The sequence below is a fragment of the Pseudorasbora parva genome, chromosome 15 (assembly GCF_024679245.1).
Source record: "Pseudorasbora parva isolate DD20220531a chromosome 15, ASM2467924v1, whole genome shotgun sequence".
NCBI lineage: Eukaryota > Metazoa > Chordata > Actinopteri > Cypriniformes > Gobionidae > Pseudorasbora > Pseudorasbora parva.
This window is the reverse complement of record NC_090186.1, coordinates 12,334,870-12,359,943: the sequence shown is the minus strand read 5'-3', so window position 1 is coordinate 12,359,943 and position 25,074 is coordinate 12,334,870. Positions and strand designations below refer to the sequence as shown.

At 38.0% G+C, this 25,074-nt stretch overlaps 1 protein-coding gene across 2 annotated transcripts in view; it reads left to right on the top strand.

Annotated features, from left to right (window-relative positions):
- The window catches only part of adcy1a (adenylate cyclase 1a), a 63,718-nt gene that overhangs the window by 17,325 nt on the left and 21,319 nt on the right, over positions 1-25,074 (top strand). For both annotated transcript variants that reach the window (XM_067417125.1, XM_067417126.1), the window contains exons 5-17: positions 1,070-1,197; positions 4,362-4,520; positions 4,637-4,778; positions 7,198-7,353; positions 10,811-11,005; positions 12,556-12,653; positions 12,826-12,910; positions 13,869-13,958; positions 17,030-17,283; positions 17,545-17,671; positions 21,141-21,257; positions 23,526-23,672; positions 23,785-23,883. In XM_067417125.1, coding sequence (XP_067273226.1) covers positions 1,070-1,197; positions 4,362-4,520; positions 4,637-4,778; positions 7,198-7,353; positions 10,811-11,005; positions 12,556-12,653; positions 12,826-12,910; positions 13,869-13,958; positions 17,030-17,283; positions 17,545-17,671; positions 21,141-21,257; positions 23,526-23,672; positions 23,785-23,883 — 1,797 coding nt within the window. The remainder of the gene's footprint in view (positions 1-1,069; positions 1,198-4,361; positions 4,521-4,636; positions 4,779-7,197; positions 7,354-10,810; positions 11,006-12,555; positions 12,654-12,825; positions 12,911-13,868; positions 13,959-17,029; positions 17,284-17,544; positions 17,672-21,140; positions 21,258-23,525; positions 23,673-23,784; positions 23,884-25,074) is intronic.

Below are 25,074 nucleotides of genomic sequence, written 5' to 3'. Positions count from 1 at the left end.
TAAAGCAGCAGAAAACAAACCTGCACTGCACACTTATGATAAGCAGAATGCTATTGGTGTGGACAAGCCTGTAGACTTAAAGGGTTAGTTCACCCAAAGATGAAATTGATGTCATTAATGACTCACCCTAATGTCGTTCCACACCCGTAAGACCTCCGATCATCTTCAGAACACAGTTTAAGATATTTTATATTTAGTCCGAGAGCATATTCAAGTGTATGCACACTTTACTGTCCATGTCCAGAAAGGGAATGAAAACATCATCAAAGTAGTCCATTTGTGACATCAGTTAGTTAATTAGAATCTCTTGAAGCATCAAAAATACATTTTGGTCCCAAAATAACAAAAACTATGACTTTATTCAACATTGTCTTCTCTTCCGCGTTTGTTTTCAAATCTCAAATAAAGATTCAAATGATCATGAATCAACGGATTTGATTCATGATTCGGATTGCCAATGTCACATGATTTCAGCAGTTTCGACACACGATCCGAATCGTGAATCAATCCGTTGATTCATGACCATTTGAATCTTTATTTGAGGTTTGAAAACAAATGCGGAAGAGAAGACAATGTTGAATAAAGTCATAGTTTTTATTATTTTTGGACCAAAATGTATTTTGTCATTTTTGGGTAAACTATCCCTTTTATGCAAGTTCCACATAAAGTGACAAAGAAACAAACAGCTTAATATAAACACACACACACACACACACACACACACACACACACACACACACACACACACACACACACACACACACACACACACACACACACACACACACACACACACACACACACACCAAAGTGGTATTTTAATCATCAAATAAACTTTTATCTCATATCTTAGCTATCTAAACAGGAAACATCCTAATGGTTTGTCCCAGAAGTACCATGATCATTCTTTTCTTCCCTCATAAATTGTGTAAATATGTCAGAAATCAGATTCTGGTATGTGACATTTATCGACAGCATCACTGACTTGCTTTCAACTGTGCATCAATTTTATTGGCTTTGTGTTTCTCTGGAAAAACTCAGATCATACGTTTGTTTGTCTGATTGGCAGGAAAACCACTGCAGGAGGATTAAGATCTTGGGAGACTGTTATTACTGTGTGTCCGGCCTGACCCAGCCCAAAGCGGACCACGCTCACTGCTGTGTGGAGATGGGTCTGGACATGATCGACACCATCACGTGAGTTAGTGTTTGTGGCCAAGTCTCATTTTGTTTTATTTAACAGCAGTCACTGAGCCGACCAGCAGCAGCTACCATCATTTGACAGACTGTGTTTGAAAGCTATAGTGATTTTGTGTGTGTGTGTGTGTGTGTGTAAGAGAGAGAGACCTGCTACACTATATTCATTTCTCTGCTCTGAATTCTGAGGCGGCTTTCACTGCTGCAGTCTCTTATCACCTCACACAGGTGCTAGAATATGCACACACACACACACACACACACACACACACACACACACACACACACACACACACACACACACACACACACACACACACACACACACACACACACACACACACACACACACACACACACACAGGCATGCACGGACAAAAAATTGCACAAAACACACCTCTTGCTCTCTCTCTCTCTCTCTCTCTCTCTCTCTCTCTCTCTCTCTCTCTCTATCTCACACACACACACACACACACACACACACACACACACACACACACACACACACACACACACACACACACACACACACACACACACTCTGTCGGTCTCACATTAGTGTAGATCTCCTGCTTTGTGCTGGTAGCAAACAGAAAAGAAATTCCTCCTGCCTGCCAAAGCCCCCTCTCTCTCTTCAATCATCAGATCCGGCATTATAGTGAGGGATGAGGGGAGAATAAGAAGCTTTTGAAAAAAAAAGGGACAAAAACCTGACTCCAGTTTTCTGGATGGAAATATAGCGTTCAGGGTTTCCACACTTCCACACATGGTTTCTCACCAATTAATTTCTAGAACCTTTTCTGTTGTTTGCAATGTTGTTTGTTATTGTGAATACAGTACATGAGGAATTTAAAATTGTTTTAAGGTCTTTTTGTCATAGATCTTATTGTGAATGATTTATCCATGCATATGTTTTTTTTTATTATTATTATTATTAATTTATTTATTTATTATAATTGATGGAGAGAACCAAGTCCATTTTTTTCCCTTTTGGATCATCTATTTTTCTCAGATGTACGTCACTGTAAGGAAGAAAAGTTATTCCACTACTTCTGTTTCATCGCATCTTTAAAAAACATTTGATTGAGGTAAATCTTTTGATTGACTAATGAATAATTCAAATTGGTTTGTGAACCAATTTTACCCTTTCACATGTAAGTTGAAAATATTCTAGCTGAGCCCCCAGTGTGAGTTTTTTAAGGTGACCGTTATTTTAGAATGCATCACTTCACCGTATATTTCCATGGTGACACATCATACTTTTAACGTGTCACACCGCAACCACAATAGGGCTGTATGACAGCTATTCCTTTCATTTAATTTCTTCCCTTTTTTAGATACAGTTTCGAAAATGATAATAAAATACGACAAGAAGTTAAACTGTGTCAGAACAAATTAATCTTGATAGTGTCAGATAACTTTGATAGAAAGGTATGTAATGGATTACAATCAACCAAGCAGCTGTGAGCTGTTAAATTTAAGGCAACAATTAGAAAATACCAATTTAGGTCAACCAATTACCAAGCAATGCTTAATTTAGACTATAATGAATGCTTAACTTTAGAGTAAACTATATAGTTACCTATACAATGTGTGTCTGACATGAATAAAACACTTTGGATTAGTGCACTTTAAAAAGGAAAAACACTCCATGATTTGCTCACTCTCAAGCCTTCCTAGGTGTATATGACTTCCTTTTTTCTGATTAACACTATCACAGTTATATAAACAAATATCCTGGCTCTTCCAAGCTTTATAATGGCAGTAAACAGGGCCCATGAGTTTGAAATTCAAAGGTGCATTCATCCATCATAAATATACTACACATTGAATATACTACACAGCAAATTGATATTTTCATGTTTTTTTTAAAGGAAAATATCCATATATATATATATATATATATATATATATATATATATATATATATATATATATATATATATATATATATAGTACTTTACTTTTAATTACACATTTTACATTTATATTTACATTTATGCATTTGGCAGACGCTTTTTATCCAAAGCGACTTACATTGCATTCAAGGTACACATTTTACATTTTTTTGTCAATTCTTGCTTTCCCTGGGAATCGAACCCATGACCTTGGCGTTGCTAGCGCCATGCTCTACTCATTGAGCTACAGGAAAGACGTATTTAGACAGAAAGTTTAACGCATTTTGCAGTTCTAAACGCTTACGCTACATCCTAGTCATAGGTCAAGTCAGTAATGCTTTTTTCGTAAGTAAATTATAATAGAAAGAACTATTTTTGCCGCTTCCATAGACGTCAGTGTGTATTTTGTATAACTGTAAATGTATTGTTTTGCTAGTACGTATGTGTATTTAAATGTCTGAAACATAAAATAAATATAATGTGGTTGAAAACACGAAATAGTTGTAATCTATGACAAGCGCTCAGTGTGCTGCGTCTGCAAAGCACAAAAGAACATTTGAATTTAGCAGTTGATCACGTTATGCGCTGAACGTTCTAATTACACAGGTGTAGGCTCCAGGGATCAAAAAAAAGACTGATCAAACCGGTGTGATTGTACGTGTCATAGGGTTAGAAAAAGGGTTTTTCATTGGGAAAAAATCTGACATCACTATGGTTGACAAGTAAGTTTTAGCCAATAAGATATTTTACAGCAGATTATAACTAAGTTTACTATTTCCATGACTTTCCAAGTTTCCAGGGGCCTATTGCACAAGACTGGGATAAGGGATTAAGCCAAGAAATCTTGGTGATCCTGGCTCAATTTATCCGCTAATATACAGTTATCTTTTGTTATCGTCATCGTTCTTAGTGTGAGTGTGCCTTAAGGGTACGTTTACACTACAGTGCCATACTAAATGTTGCACACAGATGACAAGATCACCAAGATATCCCGGCTTAATCCCTTATCCTAGTTTTGTGGAAGAGGCCCCGGATCTGGAAATCCCAATTGTACAATTCCCTAATGGTTCTACATTTTGTTATGTTTTTTAACTTGCAAATTAGTGCCTGTGGAGAGGCCATTTCTACAATTGCATCTGTAACCAAAAACTTTCTCTTTTGTGATATTTTACCCACCCCAGCAGGTGTCCGTATAAAGATCACTAATGTAATGAAAATGCTAAACTTAATTTTTTTTAACCTTTCTGTGAATATTTGTGTAATCAGGTCTGTTGCAGAAGCAACCGAGGTGAACTTGAACATGCGTGTAGGTTTGCACACAGGCCGCGTGCTGTGTGGGGTTCTGGGGCTCCGAAAGTGGCAGTATGACGTCTGGTCCAATGACGTCACACTGGCCAACATGATGGAGGCAGGAGGACTGCCTGGGTCAGTCACATACCGCATTCAACAATATAATTAGATATTAAACCATCATACAACATGTAGCCAAGACTATATGAGCAGAAAGGTGATAGTGTGATCATTTGCCCCTCCCCCATCAGGAAGGTTCATATCACCAAAGCAACGTTGGAATGTCTGAATGGAGATTACGAGGTGGAGCCGGGCCTCGGCCACGAGAGACACGCTTTTCTCAGCAAACACGCCATCGAGACTTTCTTCATCGTACCCTCACACAGACGCAAGGTACAAACTCCTCATCATCACATCGTAGACAAAATTAAAACTCTCGTAATGTGTGTTTTTCTCGATAATACAAGATATACTGTAATGTATGTAATGTCTTAACCAAAACGTCTTGTTTACTGATGTAACCCTTGTTTCCTGATGGAGAGAACAGAGACGTTTTATCAAAGACTGACAAATGGGGTCGCTCTTGGGAGTCCCAATCACCTCTGAGCTGTAAAACAGACAATGGAATTGGCGAGTGTAATTTGCATGCAAAGCCACTTCCCTGTACTTACAGGTATAAGATGGTTGCACGTATCTTATCATTTAGGTTTCTGCTGAGGGGCCAAGACAAGGATCGCGGACATTTAGTGGGGTGGTTCAGGGTTATAGCAGGAGAGACATAACATTTCCATTCCCTCCATCAGGGAATGAGGGTTACATCAGTAACTAAGAAGCTTCCTATATGTCAGTCAAGATCAACTTTTGTCAAAGACTGACAAATGGCATCCCCATGGAAAGTGCCACAGCCAGTGAACTGTGTTACAAGTGTTGGAGACCAGATGCTATAGCGTGCCCTTTTGGAAACTCTTGGCCAGGTCGTCATTGTAAATGAGAACTGGTTCCCAACTGACTTTCCCGGTTAAATGAAGGTTAATAAAATAATAATAACTGGTGGGTTATGATTTACCCAGCACCCCTGGTAAGACCAAAAAATAAGAGTCCTCCATGCCAACGGGATGGAAGGGACAAGGGCTTACCATGGAGACAGTAGCTGCTGCACCTTAGTCTGTTTATTGCATGGGAAGAGTGCTTTGGATCTCTATACCCATTTTTTTTTAGTCATGACCAGTGTTGTTAACGCTGGGGAAGCGTACCTAGTCTGACTGCTGAAGAATGCTCAAAAAAACGCAATCCAGGGATTAAAAAAAGTGGGAAACTCACCTGGAAAGCAAAGAAGGCACCAGTACCCCCCTGCTAGGTGGAAATGGCGCTGCAAGCGAGACACAGAGCCAGCCTTTCTGCACATTACCTGCTTGTACCCGACACAAACTGGAAAAAACTGGTATTAAGTGTCACCAACCTTAAGCTATCTACCAAAGAAGCACAGCGTGCCAAAACCATCACTCCGAGTGGAGTGAGCCCTCAGTCCGAGGAGGCATGGCTCATCTTAGGGCATCAATGATGAGCCATGGCATCCACTGTCCCTTGGAGACAGCCTTTCCCTTCTGCTGACCTCCAGAGCAGACAAAGAGATGCTAAGAGCTTCTGAAGCTTTCTGTGGGGTCCACATAAATATGCAGGAAGCGAACGGGACACAGCAAAGCAAGGACTGTTGCACATATCCGGGCAAGGTTCTCAAGATTGTGCAAGAAAGGGCTGGCCCAAACTGATGATTTGCTAACTGAAAATCCACACAAGCAGAAGAAACTGAAGATTCTGCGCCCAGTCCTCCTCCGGGGGAAGGGGTGCTACGATCAGCACCTCCTGGTTCAGAGCAGTTCCCGCCATCTCTGGCCTGCCTGTATCAGTGCAGCTTAGATGTGCTTGATGGCCTCAGTCTGCTTCTGGACTGCTGAGAACTCTGAGAAGTCCTCTACAGTGTTGCCAAAGAGACCACGTTGTGAGGTCGGAGTGTCGAGAAAGCAAATCCTCCCGGCATTCCACATCTCCGCAAGATTCAGCCAGAGAGGGTTTTCTAAGTGGCCGCGGGATTCCACTTCCAGTAAGAAAGGCGCTGTGGAGGGACGTAGCTGTGAACTGCACACCGCACCTTGGAACCAAGCATCTAGCTGTGAGCAGTCAGGACAATTTAGAGGCAAGCATGGGTGTCAACTCGGAATCTGAATGCACCAGAGGAGGGAAGCTCGATGGCACACGTCATGCTAGAGGAGTGGGAAGTCCGTGGGGATGTGTTAACCAATTTTGTGGCTCTGCCTTGAACAGAGAGAGCAGGCTGAGTAACAGCAGAGGAATCACAGGAATAAATTACATTTTAAAATAAAATAAAAAACTATTATTTTAAATTGTAATATTTCACAATATTACAGTTTTCACTTAAGTAAATTATCAGCTTTCAAGAGACTTCTTTCTAAAACATAAAATAATAGCTTTTGAATTATTGCAAAAGTCCCTCTCAAGTTTTCATGAACTGAACACCCATTCAGTTTCTATTTTTGTTAAACAGTTGAGTGAGTTTTTATCTTAACTTTATCTTTACGATCTGAGAGATGAGTATAATGCAATAAAATGATCCACATATGCACAATCAAAAGTCACACATCCTAGTCTATCTGGTGTTCAAATGGATTCATAGCACTTTTTTTAGTTAGTTCTTTACTTCAGCCATTTTCACACATTCAGTTAATATTTTCTCTGTTTCTTATTCCACATTTCTTCCCACCTTCTTCCTCTCTTCCTCTTTCCCTCTCTGCAGATTTTTCCTGGGCTGATCCTTTCAGACATAAAGCCAGCGAAAAGAATGAAGTTTAAGACAGTTTGTTACCTGCTAGTGCAGCTCATGCACTGCAGAAAGATGTTCAAGGCTGAGATCCCTTTCTCCAACGTCATGACCTGTGAGGATGATGACAAGGTGCGTGATTTTCTGCATATGTCCATATTAATGTTATATAATGTGAAACTAGGAGGGCCAGGGTCAGTGACAGCCACCCACTTTTACGTATCAACCTAACTTAATAGACTGTTATTAAATAGATTTATAGTTAACATCCAATAGTCTGAAGTTTTAACATCTGATGTTATTTCAAAGAGTTAAAAGTAAGTAAAAAGGAGTTATGAATATATTATAATAGAGCTGTCTGAATTGGGCATCTATCCAGTGATCTCTGCACTGACACGAGCGAAATGAATGAAAATAACTCTTAGTCATTCAAATTTCTGGGTATGGAAATTTACTGAACTGTTATCTATTTATATGACAGTGAGTTCATTCACAACACAATGCTTATTACTACAAAAGTAGTCTCTATATCTAAACCAACTTATTAAAAAAAATTGTATTCTAGTTTTGATATCAAAACATAAACAGATAAGAGATTAAAACATGGCCACAAAGAAGCTGCCACTGCTGTTGCCGTTTATTGGGGTGTTTACATTTTTTGTTTACAAAAAAAAAAAGACTGCCTGTTTTCCCATTCATTTTTTGTAAGAACTGTATACGGTCACTAACGACCCGAGGCGTGTAACAGTGTAAGTTTTTTTTTCCTTCTTTACAACGTTAGTGGCTGAATAAGTGCAATTCACCTTTATTCCACAATGTGCCAATGTTTGATACACAACGATGAAATGTCTGTTCACTTATAGTTACTGTAGGAAGAAAACAAAATAGAAAAACTTCATCAGCAAAACTTGAAATGCCTCAGAGATTTACAGCAGTGCAGGTACTGAACGCAATCAAACATTTGTGTCACTGTCACTTGATGGTGGATCTGGTGAAGAAGCTGTAAGTGATTGAAATATTGATTTTTAAGGAAATAGCTTTGAGAATATGTTTGAGATTGTGAATATGAGGCAGACGCTGAATGTACTGGGAAATGTGCTCTGACGAGGAGAGTGATTATGGTATGAAACATTTGTCCTACTGAACCCTTCCAAGCTCCAAAAGGTAACAAAATATGCGTTATTTTATGATTTTGTCATAAAAAAATAATTTTTACTCTATTTTTGGGGGGTTTTATTTTATGTCAACAGGTAGAGATCCATCAGTGTTGAATAGATACGGGTCGCTAAAGACCCGAATGTGTAATAATGATTGGCAAAATTGAATTTGTCAAAACAAATTGAAACAAAATGATTTGTGCATTTAAGGTTTAACTCTCAAATCTAAGTATGTCCTGCCGGTCTTAAAAGTATCTGCTGCACGAGAACCTCATTTACAAAGGTTTTGCTCATGAATATTGATAACCCAATTATTAATAATGAGCTAAGACATCATAGTGTCATGATGTCACAACCAGACACTCAACCTGTCAACTTGTTCCGGTGCTGCTGATATATTGTAATTGCTGCTTTGTGTGCAGTCCTCCAATACTTGCAAAACCAAAATCCCTAAATCACCCCAAATCACCCTTCACACCCCACAAATCACATTCACTCTGTTTTAATCCAGTCCACTCTCTAATGCCACTCCTTCAAATGGATGATTGCACACAGATCCAATCACCACTGCAGATTTACTGTTCTCATCTTATGTGTGACTGTGTGTGTGTGTGTGTTTGTGTGTGTGTGTTTCAACTTGTATCAGTGCATAATTAAACATCTTATCACCATTGCATGTGTGAGAATATATGCGGAGATGTGTTGAATACCCATCTGTCACCATGTACAGTAGATTTGAAAAAGTACTTGTGGGTGTGCGGTTCTTTCTGTACATAAAAATCAAAAAGTGACAGTTCACTCAAGAATTAACATTTTGCCATATTTACAGAGCTGGACTGGTAATCTGGCATACCGGGCATTTTCCTGGTGTTTTTTTTTTTTTTTTTTCACAGACTTGCCCATCATACAGCGACAGCGTTCCATTGGGTTGTCTTTTGAATTGACGGGCTAAAGCAAGAGAGACATCCCCTCCATATTAGGCGTTTTTTTTTATTTTTATTTGAGCGCATGAAACTGCAAAAGGCGAATATCCGTGCCCTGCTGCTGACGAACCTCCGGTTTCTGCTGCTCTATCAAGTGAACGGCATTTTGAATCCGAGTTTTGTTTTATACAATTGTGTGAAATGGGAACATTACAGGTTCTGTGTTGAAACTAGCTGAAAACAGCCGAGCTTGTAAATACTTGACGAGGTAAAGTGGAAAACAGCAATAGGCCTAACTATAAACTTGTCTCTTAAGCACAACTACAATTTACCTTGCAGCTACTAACAGTGAAGGAAAAGGTGTTTTGGAAAAACATATTTATTAAAAATGTTGCTATTATTACTTAAATCAAATATTGCGGAATATAAATCACTTTTATAGAGGCTGTTTTCGTATTTTCTACATGTGTACTTACAATATTTTTTTTATTACAAAATCAATAGTTTATTATATATGGTTTATATACTATTTTACAAACCATATACTACACTGTAAAAAATTATATGTTCAATAAGTTATGACAACATATGTTTTTACATTGTTTTAAGTCAAGAAATGTTAAACAAGTAGTTATAACTCGTTTTTTAAAGTCAGTTTAACATAATTTAAGTGGAAATAACTTAAACATCCAAGTTGATTGTACTGCAAAAGTTCAAAATGTGCCTTTTTTTTTTTTTACAGTTAACTCTTGGGAAATATGAGTGTATGATGAATATGATGAAGTGATCTTTTACTCACCCTGTCATTCCAAACTTAAATGAATTTATTTCTTTGTAATATAAAAGAAAATGATTTGAGTCTGTTTTTTTGTTTTGTTTTGTTTAAACAATATTCAAATGGTAGCCTAACCAAAAGGGCTTGGTTGCCAACATTATTCAAAATACCTTTTTAGAGGTTTGGAATTCATGATAGTGAGTAAATTATTACAGAATTTAGCAGTAAATTTACTGCATCCTAGCTCAAAATCAGTGCTTTACTGTCAAGTGCATTTCTGTGTGACAAAAGTGCAATATTAAGTGTTTTATCTGCACTTGCAGTAAATTCGATAATATCCATCATTATTTTTCCTTGTCCTAGATTTATTTATTTACTCCAATTAAAGGCCCTAACCCCTTGCAAAAACATTGACGGCGAACTCATAGGCCGGATGGGCTGGGTTTGCCAGGGACGAATTTTAGCCCCAGTCCAGCCCTGCACTCCACCTGTCTATACACAAATAAAAAAATGTTCATGCTGTTATAAAAATGCACCATTAAAGTTGTTTATACGACTCCTGCATTAGGCCTATATTTTAAATCTCCTGATGTCATATGAAAAAATACGAAAAAATATGACATTTTTTATTGAAAATCTTCGCCTCTTCTGAACTGAAATGTATTTATATATAAACTTAAAATTTTGGAATCTGACATACTGGAATTGATCTGAAATTTTCCCTGGGTTTTCAGAGACGAGCGTTGCGAACAGCTTCCGAGAAGCTGCGCAATCGGACGTCATTTTCGGCGGGCGTGGTGCAGACCTCTCCCGGGACCAGAGTGAACCGTTACATTGGCCGTATGATAGAAGCACGACAGACAGAGTCTGAGACGGCAGACCTCAACTTCATTACCCTTACATACAAGAGCAGAGAGAGAGAGCAGAGGGTGAGTATATACAGCTGCATAATGCATAAACATGTAGGTGTGTTTGTTTCTTCAGTAGAACACAAATAAAGATTTGTTTAACTCCAACCATTGCTCGTATAATGCATGTCAGTGGGTCTAATTAGAATTATACCGCATTGACATGCATTACACAAGCAATGGATGGAGTTAAACAAATCTTCATTTGTGTTCTACTGAAGAAACAAACACACTTACATCTTGGATGCCCCAGGGGTAGATAAACATACAATTTTCCTTTTCGGGTGAACTTTCCCTTTAAAATAAAATGATTTTCATATTATATTGTGATATTTTTGCTATAGCTGCTGTAATCACAATAAAAGCACACTTAAAATGATTAGTTTTTGTGTTTTAAAATTTCTACATTTATCTAAATATGTGTTTATGCAGAAATAGACTTTGAAATATCCACTAGAGTGAAAAGTGTGACAACATACCCCAGTGTGCCTAACACAGCAGGAACCGATCCAGGGCATTTGGCAGTAGTGACTTGGCGAAATGTGAGAGAGATGGAGTGAAGAATTTCCTCAGACACACACGCCGCATCCCCCGCATTGTTCCGTTGTGCTTCGTGACTCCCTGTCTCCTCTCACTTTCAACATCCTCTCTCCCCCTCATCCCCTCACCCCCTTCTCACTAGCTCTCTCCATTGCTCTGTTCTTTTCCGATTTCACAGACGCCTGCCCACCCAAACAGAATGGGGGCAACAGTAATGATTTGGGAAAATCTGGCAGACTCACGACATGTATTCTCTCCCTCACACACACACTCGTGTGTGCTGGAGCGCGGTGGCTTTCCCTGCTCTCTCTGGGAGTATAATGACATTGCATCTGTCTCTTGTGAAGAGGGGGAAGCTGGCTTTATACTCTAATGAAGCTGACGCACAAAGCAGTGTGTTGCATTGATCTCTCGCAGGCTGCGCTGGAATGACACAAATACACGTTGCTTGTGACACCTTCAAGAGATACAGCAAAACATATGTTTACATGAACACACACACGGCTGTTTCTTCAACTTTCTGCACTTTTATGTATTGTTTTTTTTGTCAAAATTAAATGATTTAAATGTAATATAATTTAATAAAATTGTCTCTAAAACTTTTTACCTCATCATCATTTGTTATTGCTACTTTTAAAATGTACAGTATATACATTTTTGTACCCTTTTGTACAGTATATACTAGTTTTTTATTTTGTCCCAGACTTTCAGTCTTTAAATATACAAAATGATCAAAAAAATATATATATATATATTTTTTAGAATTTATTGTTTGAAAAATGTACAACAATTGTGCACAATTTAGATATGTTAAAAAAACAGATAAATATAGATGATTTGAACACAGCAGTACATTTTATTGTGTGTCATTTTAAATTATGATTCAGGAAAACATATTTCAGATGACTTTATTTTCTAATTCTTTACAGGGCTAAAAGTGCAGATAAAGTGCAGATACAGTGAAGAAACACATTTGCACACATCTAATTGCTACGATCTATCAAATTGTCTCCTATCTCTCTCTGTCACAGTATCAGCAAGTGTATGACGATGCCTTCATCAGTGCGGTGGCAATCTCGCTTGTCCTCACTTCATTTTTTGCAGTGGTCTATTTTCTCATCATTCCTCAGTATGTAAATCACACATACACACAACAATATAACACACCTCTTCTTTATGTGCCAGACACACACACTAAATTGATCACACATTTTACATGGTCAGGTCACTGCAGCATCACACAACACATGCATATAACATGTGGGAAACCCCTCTCTTTCCCTCCATCTCTCTTGTTGCAGAGGTCTTCTGGTTGTGATTCTTCTGGTTCTCTGTTTGTGTTTCCACATGGCAAGTGTGATGTACCTTCACATCACTCATGTACAGGTAACACACGCACACGCACACGCACGCACGCACGCACGCACGCACGCACGCACGCACGCACGCACACACACACACACACACACACACACACACACACCACAGGACACATTCAGCATTTTTAGTTTCTCAAAAAAAAGTCCTTCTGTATGATTTAAGATGTTTTCCTCATGGGGACCAAAAAATGTCCCCACAAGGACAAGGATTTTGGATATTGTCATCTTTGTGGGGCCACATTTTGTCCCCATAACGTGGGATCCCCCCCCCCCCCACACACACACACACACTTGGGATTTTTGTGACATATGGGGACATTCCATAGGCGTAATGGTTATTATATGTACAAGCCATATTTTCTATCCCCTTACACTGCCCCTGCCCATACCCATCACAGGAAACATTCTGCATTTTTACTTTCTAAAAAAAATCATCCTGTATTATTTATAAGCATTTTTAAAAGTGGGGACATGGTCAATGTCCTCATATTTCACCCTCTCCTTGTAATACCTATGTCATACCCATGTCATTATACACATTTGTGTCCACATGTGTCACAAAAACATGCCCACACACACAAACACACACATTGACATAATGGTTATATGTATAAACTGTATATTCTAAACCCAAACCCTAAACCCATCACAGAAAACGTTTTGCATACATTTTCAAGAAACATCACTTAGTGTGATTTATAAGCTGTTTTTCTCATGGGGACCAATAAATATCCCGACAAGGACAATGATTTTGGATATTGCCATCTCTGTGGGGATATTTTGTGGCCATAACGTAGGGTTTACCAGGACAGCATCCCTATAGCATCACCTAACAAGCATCCAGAACACCCTGCAAATACCCTAGCAACCACCCACAGGCACCACTGTCATTTTCTTCATCTTCTTCTTTGTGTGCTTTCACTCAGCGGGTTTACCGATACCTCTCTCTTTGTCTGTCTTTTCAGTGCTCTCCTGACTGTCTGACCCTGCAGATCAGAACAGTTCTGTGTGGGTTTCTGGTTCTGCTGATGTACTCCGTGACCCAGGGGTGTGTGGTGAGTGTGTGTGTATAGTAGAAGAGAGTATGACTGGATGACTGAGGGTATTGCTTATGACACTAATAGAAAAAAAAAAAATAGTAGAAAAGATGTTAGCGGTTTGACTCATTTATTTCTTTCATCTAGACTATATATATATATATATATATATATATATATATATATATATATATATATATATATATATATATATATATATATATATATATATATATATATATATATATATATATATATATATATATAACATTATAATACTATTCCTTATGTATTAAAGGCACAATATGTAAGATTTTTGGATTGAAATGAGCCGCGGAACAAAACAACTTAGACTAAATGCGGAAGCAACTGTGCATAGTCCATTTGTCCTCTACATTTAACCCAAGTTAGTATATATTAGGAAAATTGCGAAGTAAACACACACACACACACACACACACACACACACACACACACACACACACACACACACACACACACACACACACACACAAACACACACCCAACCTGACCACCAGCTGGGCTTTTGCATTCACGGGACATAACTTGTAGCCTACAAATGCTGATGGATGACATGATTGGAGATGGCTCTTGAGATTTGATGTGTTCGCCCATTTAACACATATTTAGTTTTTACAAATCCGGCAAATGGCTTCATCCTTATTTAAAGGTTCACTAAATCCAAAATGATCCTAAATCGGCAATGTAGTATTTGGTATCCCAACCAAGTCCATTGCTCAACACGAAATTAATTTGCGGAATGCAGATAAAATGGATTTGGCCACGCTCAAACTAAGGTCATATATGGCGTGAGGTAGAATTAATAAATGTGTTATTTTATACATGCATACAGCTAAAAGGTACAGGTTATAAATAGCAACTGCTATTGCAAATGTTATATTCTATACAAAACTTCTTTTTGCATGTCATATAGTGTGTCACGTCACGTGCACACTACCGCCAGTGGCACCTCACAGCCACCGCGTTGGATCGCCGCTGGCACGTTGGTCATGGCGACCGTCACAGCCCTAGTCGCAATACTTTTTTTTTTTTTTTTTTACGCCGTATTTTTCTTATATTTTATCCTTTATTCCACACTCTGTCTCCACTGTCCTTTGAATGGCTCATTTGCTTCATGCTTCCCTGAATCCCTCTGAAAAACAATAAACTGCTTTTTAGGCAAGAAACTGGCAATAAACTGCTATAACTTTAAAACACAATATCTCCGTTTGCATTGAACTTTCAGCGCTGTAACTTTGCAAATACTGTTTATGCTCAAGCAGCACTGTTACACACTAACTACAGGTCCTTCTAAAAAAAATTAGCATATTGTGATAAAGTTAATTATTTTCCAATATGTAATGATAAAAATTTAACTTTCATATATTTAAGATTCATTGCACACCAACTGAAATATTTGAGGTCTTTTATTGTTTTAATACTGATGATTTTGGCATCTCAAAAAATTACCATATTTCATCCGATCAATAAAATAAGTGTTTTTAATACAAAAAAAGTCAACCTTCAAATAATTGTGTTCAGTTATGCACTCAATACTTGGTCGGGAATCCTTTTGCAGAAATGACTGCTTCAATGCGGCGTGGCATGGAGGCGATCAGCCTGTGGCACTGCTGAGGTGTTATGGAGGCCCGGGATGCTTCGATAGCGGCCTTAAGCTCATCCAGAGTGTTGGGTCTTGCGTCTCTCAACTTTCTCTTCACAATATCCCACAGATTCTCTATGGGGTTCAGGTCAGGAGAGATGGCAGGCCAATTGAGCACAGTAATACCATGGTCAGTAAACCATTTACCAGTGGTTTTGGGCACTGTGAGCAGGTGCCAGGTCGTACTGAAAAACAAACTCTTCATCTCCATAAAGCTTTTCAGCAGATGGAAGCATGAAGTGCTCCAAAATCTCCTGATAGCTAGCTGCATTGACCCTGCCCTTGATAAAACACAGTGGACCAACACCAGCAGCTGACATGGCACCCCAGACCATCACTGACTGTGGGTACTTGACACTGGACTTCAGGCATTTTGGCATTTCCTTCTCCCCAGTCTTCCTCCAGACTCTGGCACCTTGATTTCTGAATGACATGCAAATTTTGCTTTCATTCGAAAAAAGTACTTTGGACCACTGAGCAACAGTCCAGTGCTGCTTCTCTGTAGCCCAAAAGTGGCTTGACCTGGGGAATGCGGCACCTGTAGCCCATTTCCTGCACACGCCTGTGCACGGTGTCTCTGGATGTTTCTACTGCTTCCGCAGGTCCCCCAAGGTCTGGAATCGGTCCTTCTCCGCAATCTTCCTCAGGGTCCGGTCACCTCTTCTCGTTGTGCAGCGTTTTTTGCCACACTTTTTCCTTGCCACAGACTTCCCACTGAGGTGCCTTGATACAGCACTCTGGGAACAGCCTATTCGTTCAGAAATGTCTTTCTGTGTCTTACCCTCTCGCTTGAGGGTGTCAATGATGGCCTTCTGGACAGCAGTCAGGTCGGCAGTCTTACCCATGATTGTGGTTTTGAGTAATGAACCAGGCTAGGAGTTTTTAAAAGCCTCAGGAATCTTTTGCAGGTGTTTAGAGTTAATTATTTTATTCAGATGATTAGGTTAATAGCTCGTTTAGAGAACCTTTTCATGATATGCTAATCTTTTGAGACAGGAATTTTGGGTTTTCATGAGCCGTATGCCAAAATCATAAGTATTAAAACAATGAAAGACCTGAAATATTTCAGTTGGTGGGCAATAAATCAAAAATATATGAAAGTTTAATTTTTATCATTACATTATGGAAAATAATGAACTTTATCACAATATGCTAATTTTTTTTAGAAGGACCTGTAAAGTTAAAAAAAGGGAAAACGCATGCAACCACGCCTTTAATACATAAGGAGTGGTATTATAAAACTTTAATTATATATATATATATATATATATATATATAATATATATATATATATATATATATATTATATATATATATATATATATATTTGCATTTAACTTCTAAACCTTTATGTAATGTTCTTATTTTTAAATTTGAATGTGTATGTTTTGCTATACCTGTGTAGGTGGGATGTGTACCGTGGTCACTGGAGGGGAATTTCAATGTCTCCATGGTGACAGTTCTCACTGTAAACGGGACCGCTATGGGCTCCGGGGTGTGCAAATACACTCCGTACATATTTTTATCATGTGTGATGGCGTCACTATCTGTGGCTCTGTACCTTCGTGTGTCATCTCTCCCCAAGATCCTCCTGCTTCTCCTTCTCAACATCCTCCACACAGTCGTCATGGAGACCAGTGGCTATCGGAAGGCCATAGGGTGAGTCAAGCTCAACGCAAAGGTTATAGATTTCCCAAACTTGTGAAACGAGTTGGTGAAAAGATTATAAAAATCTAAAATAATTATTATAATGGTAACTTAAATCTTAGCAAGTCAGTGTTTTTTGTCTGAATCCCTGAATTATTCTGATGGATTTCATTGTTTGTGCGTGTGTGTGTGTGTGTGTGTGTGTGTGTGTGTGTGTGTGTGTGTGTGTGTGTGTGTGTGTGTGTGTGCGCGTGTGCGTGTGTGTGTGTTTAGAGGTGGATTCTTTCACATACATGGCTATGACCCGGTTCTGGCAATGCTGTTGTTTTCTGGAGCTCTGGTGCTTCACTGCAGACAGCTGGATCTAAAACTCAGACTGGACTACCTCTGGGCCACTCAGGTGAGTTTACCTCTGTGTGTGTGTAAATCCATCTGGTGTGAGGTTTCATATGGCCAGAATAAATACACAGTCATATGAATAGGCTTGCAAAAAACACGTTTGTTTTTGTGAAATTTGGGGCGTATTCCATAGGCGTAATGATTTTTATACTTTACAAACTAAAGTATTTTCTATCCGCCTACACTACTCCATACCCCTACTCCTACCCATCACAGGAAACATTGTGCATTTTTACTTTCTCAAAAAAACTCATCCTGTATGATTTAAAAGCCTTTTGAAAAATGGAGACATGGGGAATGTCCTCATAAATCACCCTCCCTTTGTAATACCTATGTCATTATACACAGTTGTGTCCTGATATTTCACAAAAATATGCCCACACACTAGGGGTTGCACAGACTAGTCGACTAATCGACTAGTCGACCTTAATGCTCTGTCATGACGCTTTAAGCTTTACGTCGACTAGTCGCTGGCCTATAGAGGGCACAACAGGATAAACAATTCCTGACAAGCAGGCTCTGTTTCGAACATTTAAAAATGACAAATAAATGCTCTCCACAAGACATGTTTGATTACCATCTGGATGCTCAAAATTGATCGGGAGAATGCAGGCTTATTGTACACGTAAGTTAAAGGTGGGGTAAGTGCTATCTGGTAACCGTTGTTGATATTTCAAATCACCAAAACAAACACGCCCCTACCCCCAAAAGGGTCTCGCCCCTATTTTGATAGCGCCGGTCCACACACACGTAAACCCAGAGGCATCAACGGGCAACGGCTATGGCAGAATCTCTGTGTATCTAATCCATGTCGAATATTCAATGAAAAAGTCATCCCTTCTATCACAAAAACACAAACCGTTCTTGTGAACAACTCGATAGCACACGAGCAAGACAGTCCAACTAACGAACATATTACAATTCTGACAAGATTAGAGTTACAGCAATCACAAAAACACACACAAACCGTTCTCTTGAACAACTCGATAGTACACAAGCACACAGTCCAACTAACGACATATTACAATTATGACAAGATTAGAGTCATAGCGATCACAAAAATCACAAACTGTTCTCATGAACAACTCTATAGAACACAAGCACGACAGTCCAGCTAATGACATATTACAATTATGACTGGATAAGTGTTATATAGATCATGAAAAGCGTAAGCAAACATATATTAGGAGTATAGTATCTTACTTGTCGGAGACATTGTGTGAGCTGATGCTTGAAGCACACAGTGAGGAGATTTAGATGCTCCATAAGGTGTGGAAATGAACGGGTCTTTATCATCGCTGAAGTGAGACACAATACGATCGCAAATGGACTAACAAGTGAACATGACACACGAGCATAGTCAAGCAGCATATATTAGGCTAGTTCTCGGCTAATGTCCGTCATGTGTGACTCGTGTGTTTTGAATAATGATGTGCACAGAGCGAGAGCGAGCGCTCTTCTCACCATCAATAGTAGACACGCCCCTTACCTGCTGATTGGCTACAAGTTTGTTATTCCACTCGGCCCATGTCCTTTTTCTAAAACAGTTTTGAAAAAAGACTTACCCCACCTTTAATTATCGCGCTAAACTGTGTGCTTCATTGCAACGCGCACACACACACACACACACACACACACACAGCCTGATCACGCAGAGATCGTGCGCGCCTCACACAAAACCATTCAGTAGCACAGAAATGTATTATCAACACTGTTTTGTGATTTATCAATAAATAGCTTAGAAACTGAAAAGTTCTAGCATATATTTCTTGATAACTAAAACTCACAGCTTCACTATTAGTAGAGAGACGCTGCCAGGTAGAATTAATTCACACGCAATCTCTCACTAATGCATTCATATCTTTGTAGTGCTACTTTATCTGTATCTTATTCAGAACAAGCAGAAATATGTGAGAAATTTAACGACCATAACACAAAAGAACTGATACAAAAGCTGTTATAGGACCAATAACCTCATGGGCAGTGCTGTGTCATATGCTATAGCTGTGCTGTGAACAAGAAGACCCGAGTTCGAGTCTCAGCTCGAGGCTCATGGTTATTTGTTTATTAATGAGGTCATCAGCGACTAGTCGACGTCGACTCGACTTTCATCACATAAATGTCGACTTTAAAAAAAATGGCAGTCGTTCAACCCCTACCACACACACACGTACACACAACCCCTACTGTTTAGACTGGGATTCGAACCCAGCTCTGCCAGCATGAGAGTCGGACACTCTAACAAGGAGGCTAAAAGCTGCAACCTATAGCATCAGTCACTAGAGCATCTCTTGAGGTCAGAGAAGTGAAGTTTTACTCGCACAGCAACTACTACTAGCTGGCCTCTGTTACACACTTGTTTTCTTGTTTTATGGGGACTTTCCATAAACAATGACTTTTATACTGTACAAACTGTATATTAAACCTACCCATCAGAAAACTTTAGGCAATTTAACATTTTCAAAAAACATAATTTAGTCTGATTATAAGCTGTTTTCCTCATTAAGACCAAAAAGTGTTCCCACACAGACAAGGATTTGGGATATTACCTTGTGGGAAATAACATAGGGTTACCTGGACTAGTGGGCTGGTCAATAAAACAAGATTAGAATACAAGCCAGGCTTATTTTGGTTAGTCAGACTTATTGTCTGTGGATTCTGTTTCGTAAAGCAAACTTAAAATATTTCAAACTCAGTTACTCTGGCTAAACTGAGCTCCTAATAGGAACACGATGATTATTTGACTTTATTAATCACTATCATTCCAAAAATAAATATGCAGTATACAGAAAATCAACTTAAATAATACTACAATATAATATACATGTGCCAAGATGGTTATGAGAAGAACATTACAATAAAATAAAATTTCTTAACGCAGAAGTTAAAATCATTAAATTAAATAAATAACAAAAGCATTTATAAAATTGTACATGGTAAGATGAATCTGAGCTTAGTAATTGGCCTACAGTATATTAGCCTACATTTGATTTACATCACAAATAGTCACCTTACAGTTATTGCTATCATAAAATATGTCAATGTCTTTCATATGTTAGAGAGCAAAATTATGCACATAGCTGTTTGAAAAAGCTTTCAAAAGTTTTGGGATATTTAATTGTTTTTAAATTAAGTATATTATCAGCTGCTTAAAATATATTGGAAATTGGAAAAATGAATGACCCCCCATATATATATATATATATATATATATATATATATATATATATATATATATATATATACATTTTATTTTTATTTTTAACAGAAAACAAACATTTTGTGGAATATCTTGAAGCATGATTAGCAGTGTGATAGACAAGCTACTTCTACAGCAACAGTGCCCTCTGGTGGATGATTATTTCTTAGACTGTAACTAAATATTGTATCAATAAACTCTCCAGTGATTGTACAGGTAATACAGCTAGCATGAGTATGTTATTATGTCTATTTGTGTGTTTCATTCTCAGGCTGAGGAGGAGAGAGATGACATGGAGAGAGTAAAGTTGGACAATAAGAGGATTCTTTTCAACCTACTGCCTGCACATGTAGCTCAACACTTCCTGCTGTCCAACCCACGGAACATGGTCAGATTTCATTTACAGGTCACAGAGAATTATCTTGAAGGGTTGACAGGGAACTTGACATTCATAGAGTATTTCACTTCTATAATGTGACAATTCTAAGCAAACCAGCATATTTAGCTGAAGTGAAGTGGGAAGTGAGGCTTTATTTATGATCTGATTCGATAATATCTGGCTTGATATTATAAGCCAAAAATGACAATTCTGCCATCACCCTCATGTCATTACAAACATGTATGACGCTCTTTATCCTGTTGAAGATAGAGTGTTGGGAACCAAACAACTTCATTTGTATGGAAAAAAATCTTAAAAAATAATTTTGTTGTTGTTGAAAAAAGTAAATATGTATGATATGAGGGTGAATTAAATGTTTTTTTATTTTTGGGGTAAACTAACCCTGTTAGTCATTTAATAGGCAAAAACAAAACAAAAAGTAATGATGTGAACCGATAAGCATAATAAGACCAGATGCATTTATTAAGAATGTAAACTAGGTCAATTTTGAATTCATGCCATCTAATAATGTACATCTCAGTTGTTGTAATTCCTGATGTCACCACTTCATGGCAATGTTGTGATCCAGCTGCTAATTAGGTGAGAGGTCAGAGCAGATGCTTTGATGATAGCGTGTGTTTTGATCATGTAAATGAGATAACATTATGATTGTGTGTAGTGTAAATGCTCAGCTGCTCTATCTGACTTTGTGATCTCACCGCTATGCTTCATTGTGAGGCTATAGGAACACAATGCATGTGTGATTACACTCCTGCTATGCAGTTTGTTATGTTTTTCAATGTTTGCTGCATGCTCAACAAATGCCACTCGCCTCTTTTCCTGTCCAAGATCTTTTCTAAGGAGTTGATGCAATCAGACATCCTGAAATCTGTTACGGTTGCTCTGAAGCAAGCATCCTCTCCTGAGTGTGGAATTATATTGTAAACAGTGGCACAGGGAAGTGAAAATCTTGGACATACAGCATACACAAAAGTAAACACACAATGCAACCATCGCTGGAATTATTTCCTTAGATTCTTTCCATGGACAAAAGCTTGGAAAAAGTGTACTTTTTTTAGTGTACTCCTTCCTGAAGTCCACTTGTTTTCTTGCTCCGAAAACATTAAATTAGTTTTACATGACCATATTATCACCCCTTCATTGACTCTTCTGATGAAAACACACTGTTCTGCATAAGACTTTTTATTATATATCCATTCAAATGTTTGGAGTCAGTAAGGTTAAAAAAAAATTAAAAAAAATACTCTTTTATTCTGCAAGGATGCTTTAAATTGATCAAAAGTGACAGTCAAGTCATTCATAATTTCCCGAAATATTTCTATTTCAAATAAATGGTTGAACCTCCTATTCATCAAATAATCCAGATTTTTAATGGTATTAAGCAGCATAATTATTTTCAACATTGATATTAATAATACATGTTATTTTGAGCAGCAAACCATCATATTAGAATGATCTCTGAAGGATCATGTGACACTCAAGACTGGAGTAAAGATGCTGAAACTTTACAGGAATCATTTTAAATACTAATATTTCACAATATTACTGTTTTTATTATCAATAATTTTAATAAGTATAAAATCTTACCCACCTCAAACTCTGAGCAGTATTGTAAAATGGCTAACCTTTGTGTAGGATTTCAGACTAAAACGTTTAAAAAGAAAAAGTATTGCATTATTCCGACCAGAATCAAACATTCAGAGTGCATGTAAATGCTTATATTACTTAGTAATATAACAGTTATCCTAATCTTAATAAACTATAATAACTATAATCCTAATAAACTATATTATCCTAATATTTTCACACTGTTTCTTGTTTACATCCAAAAGACACCAAATTGTTGCTATGGTTATGACCAAATCATAATTTTGGGAGTGACTCCTGTGCTCCATAGATTCACAATGATAATTAAAGGGAGTCACGTCTGCATTTAAATGCGGTAGTCACTCCCAAAACTTTGCAGTGTGTACATGGTAAATTAAATTCTATTTCAGAAAAGTCCCATTTTATGTGAATGTTTTAGCCTATATAATCTTTTATTTAAAATGGACAGGTCAATCAAATGTACTCTGCCCTTCAGTACTGAGAGCAAGTTTTGCTTTGACCAAAGTCAACTTGTCCAGTTTCATGGGTGACGTGACTAATTACTGTAGGCTTAAAGCGCTGTTATATGCCCAGCTCAGCCTGGATCAGTGGTATCGTCCCCTGAGGGTCTTATATCGTTTTTCCTTTCCTGCTCTTTCACTGTTCCAGGACCTGTATTATCAGTCTTACTCTCAGGTGGGCGTCTTGTTCGCCTCCATCCCCAACTTCAATGACTTCTACATTGAGCTGGATGGAAACAACATGGGTGTGGAATGCCTCCGGCTGCTGAACGAGATCATTGCTGACTTTGATGCGGTGAGAATTTCTTGTTCCCCAGTCCGAGAAATGTACGTTTTGGCTCAGTGTGTGACCTTAATACCACTCTTCATTTATTTCTCCATCACACCATCTCTTTCTCTGTCTGTAGTTGATGGATAAGGAATGCTACAAAGACATTGAGAAGATCAAAACTATTGGCAGTACTTACATGGCTGCGGTCGGACTCGTCCCCACTGCGGGATCCAAGGTACACAGCGCACGCGCGCATGTGTGTGTGTGTGTGTGCACTTATGTGTTTGCATGCTTGTTGAAGTGTGCGTGTGAGATCTTAAAAAGTGAGAGCATTAAGAGAGAACTTGTGTACGTGTGTGTGTGCGCACGTTTGAGCTAATCTCCGATTGGGCGTATTTGCATTTGGATTTGAAAGGTGAATATTTCGTCATGCTACCAGTCGAACCTGCCACTACTTTAAAGGAAAACTAACATTAAATGTGAACACACATGCATTTGTTTTTCTATCATAATGGAGGCTTTTCATTGACTTTGGCAGCTATTTTTATACCGAGCTAATGATATTTTCTCCAAACCATAAAGCTAACAGATCCACACCTCACATTAATTTAAAGAATAGGTCACAGAAAAAAAAGTCGTACAGGTTTAGAACGGGATGAGTAAATGATGACAGAATTTTTGGGTGAACTGTCACTTTAAATCTCACAACAAGTGAGAACCACAGTCAAATAATACGACATGATATTATATAAAATGACATGATATAAAATATATATCATCATATTCTGTAAATATAAAACTGTCAATAAAGTTCTGTCTAAAGCCAACGCACACCATTCGAGGTCCAGGTCAAAGAAAATAAATCTGTGTAAAGGAGATATGACTGCAAGATATTGTACTTATTTCACCAAGATTTCAGTAAAGAGCCTTTGTCAAAAACCTTTGCTGAAACATTGGTGAATTAAAATACAGTATCTTGCAAGTGAAGTATATGTGGTGATATCTCCTTTACATAAAAAGTTATGTCATCATCATGTTTTCACCCTCATGTCACCCTAAACCAGTATGGAATGTAAAAAAAGATAATTTCTCTTTTCCATAAACCAAAAGCAAGTTGCTCTGAAATCCCATTTGCACCTCTTCATATTCAAACTTTTATTAATCAAGGGTCAAGATTTTGAGCATAGCAACTTAAATATCAGTATATTTCGAAAACCCACAGTCATTATTATAGAACACAAAACTATTTATAACTAAAGAAAGTTGGAAAGAAAGTAGTATTAACTACTTTTATAGCCTACTTTATATATTTATTTTTAATCTCTTGAAAAAAAGCAGCACGAACATTCTGCTAAATATCTTCTTCTTTGTTTACCAAAGAAAAGAACATCACACAAATGAGAAAAGGATGACAGAACTTTCATTA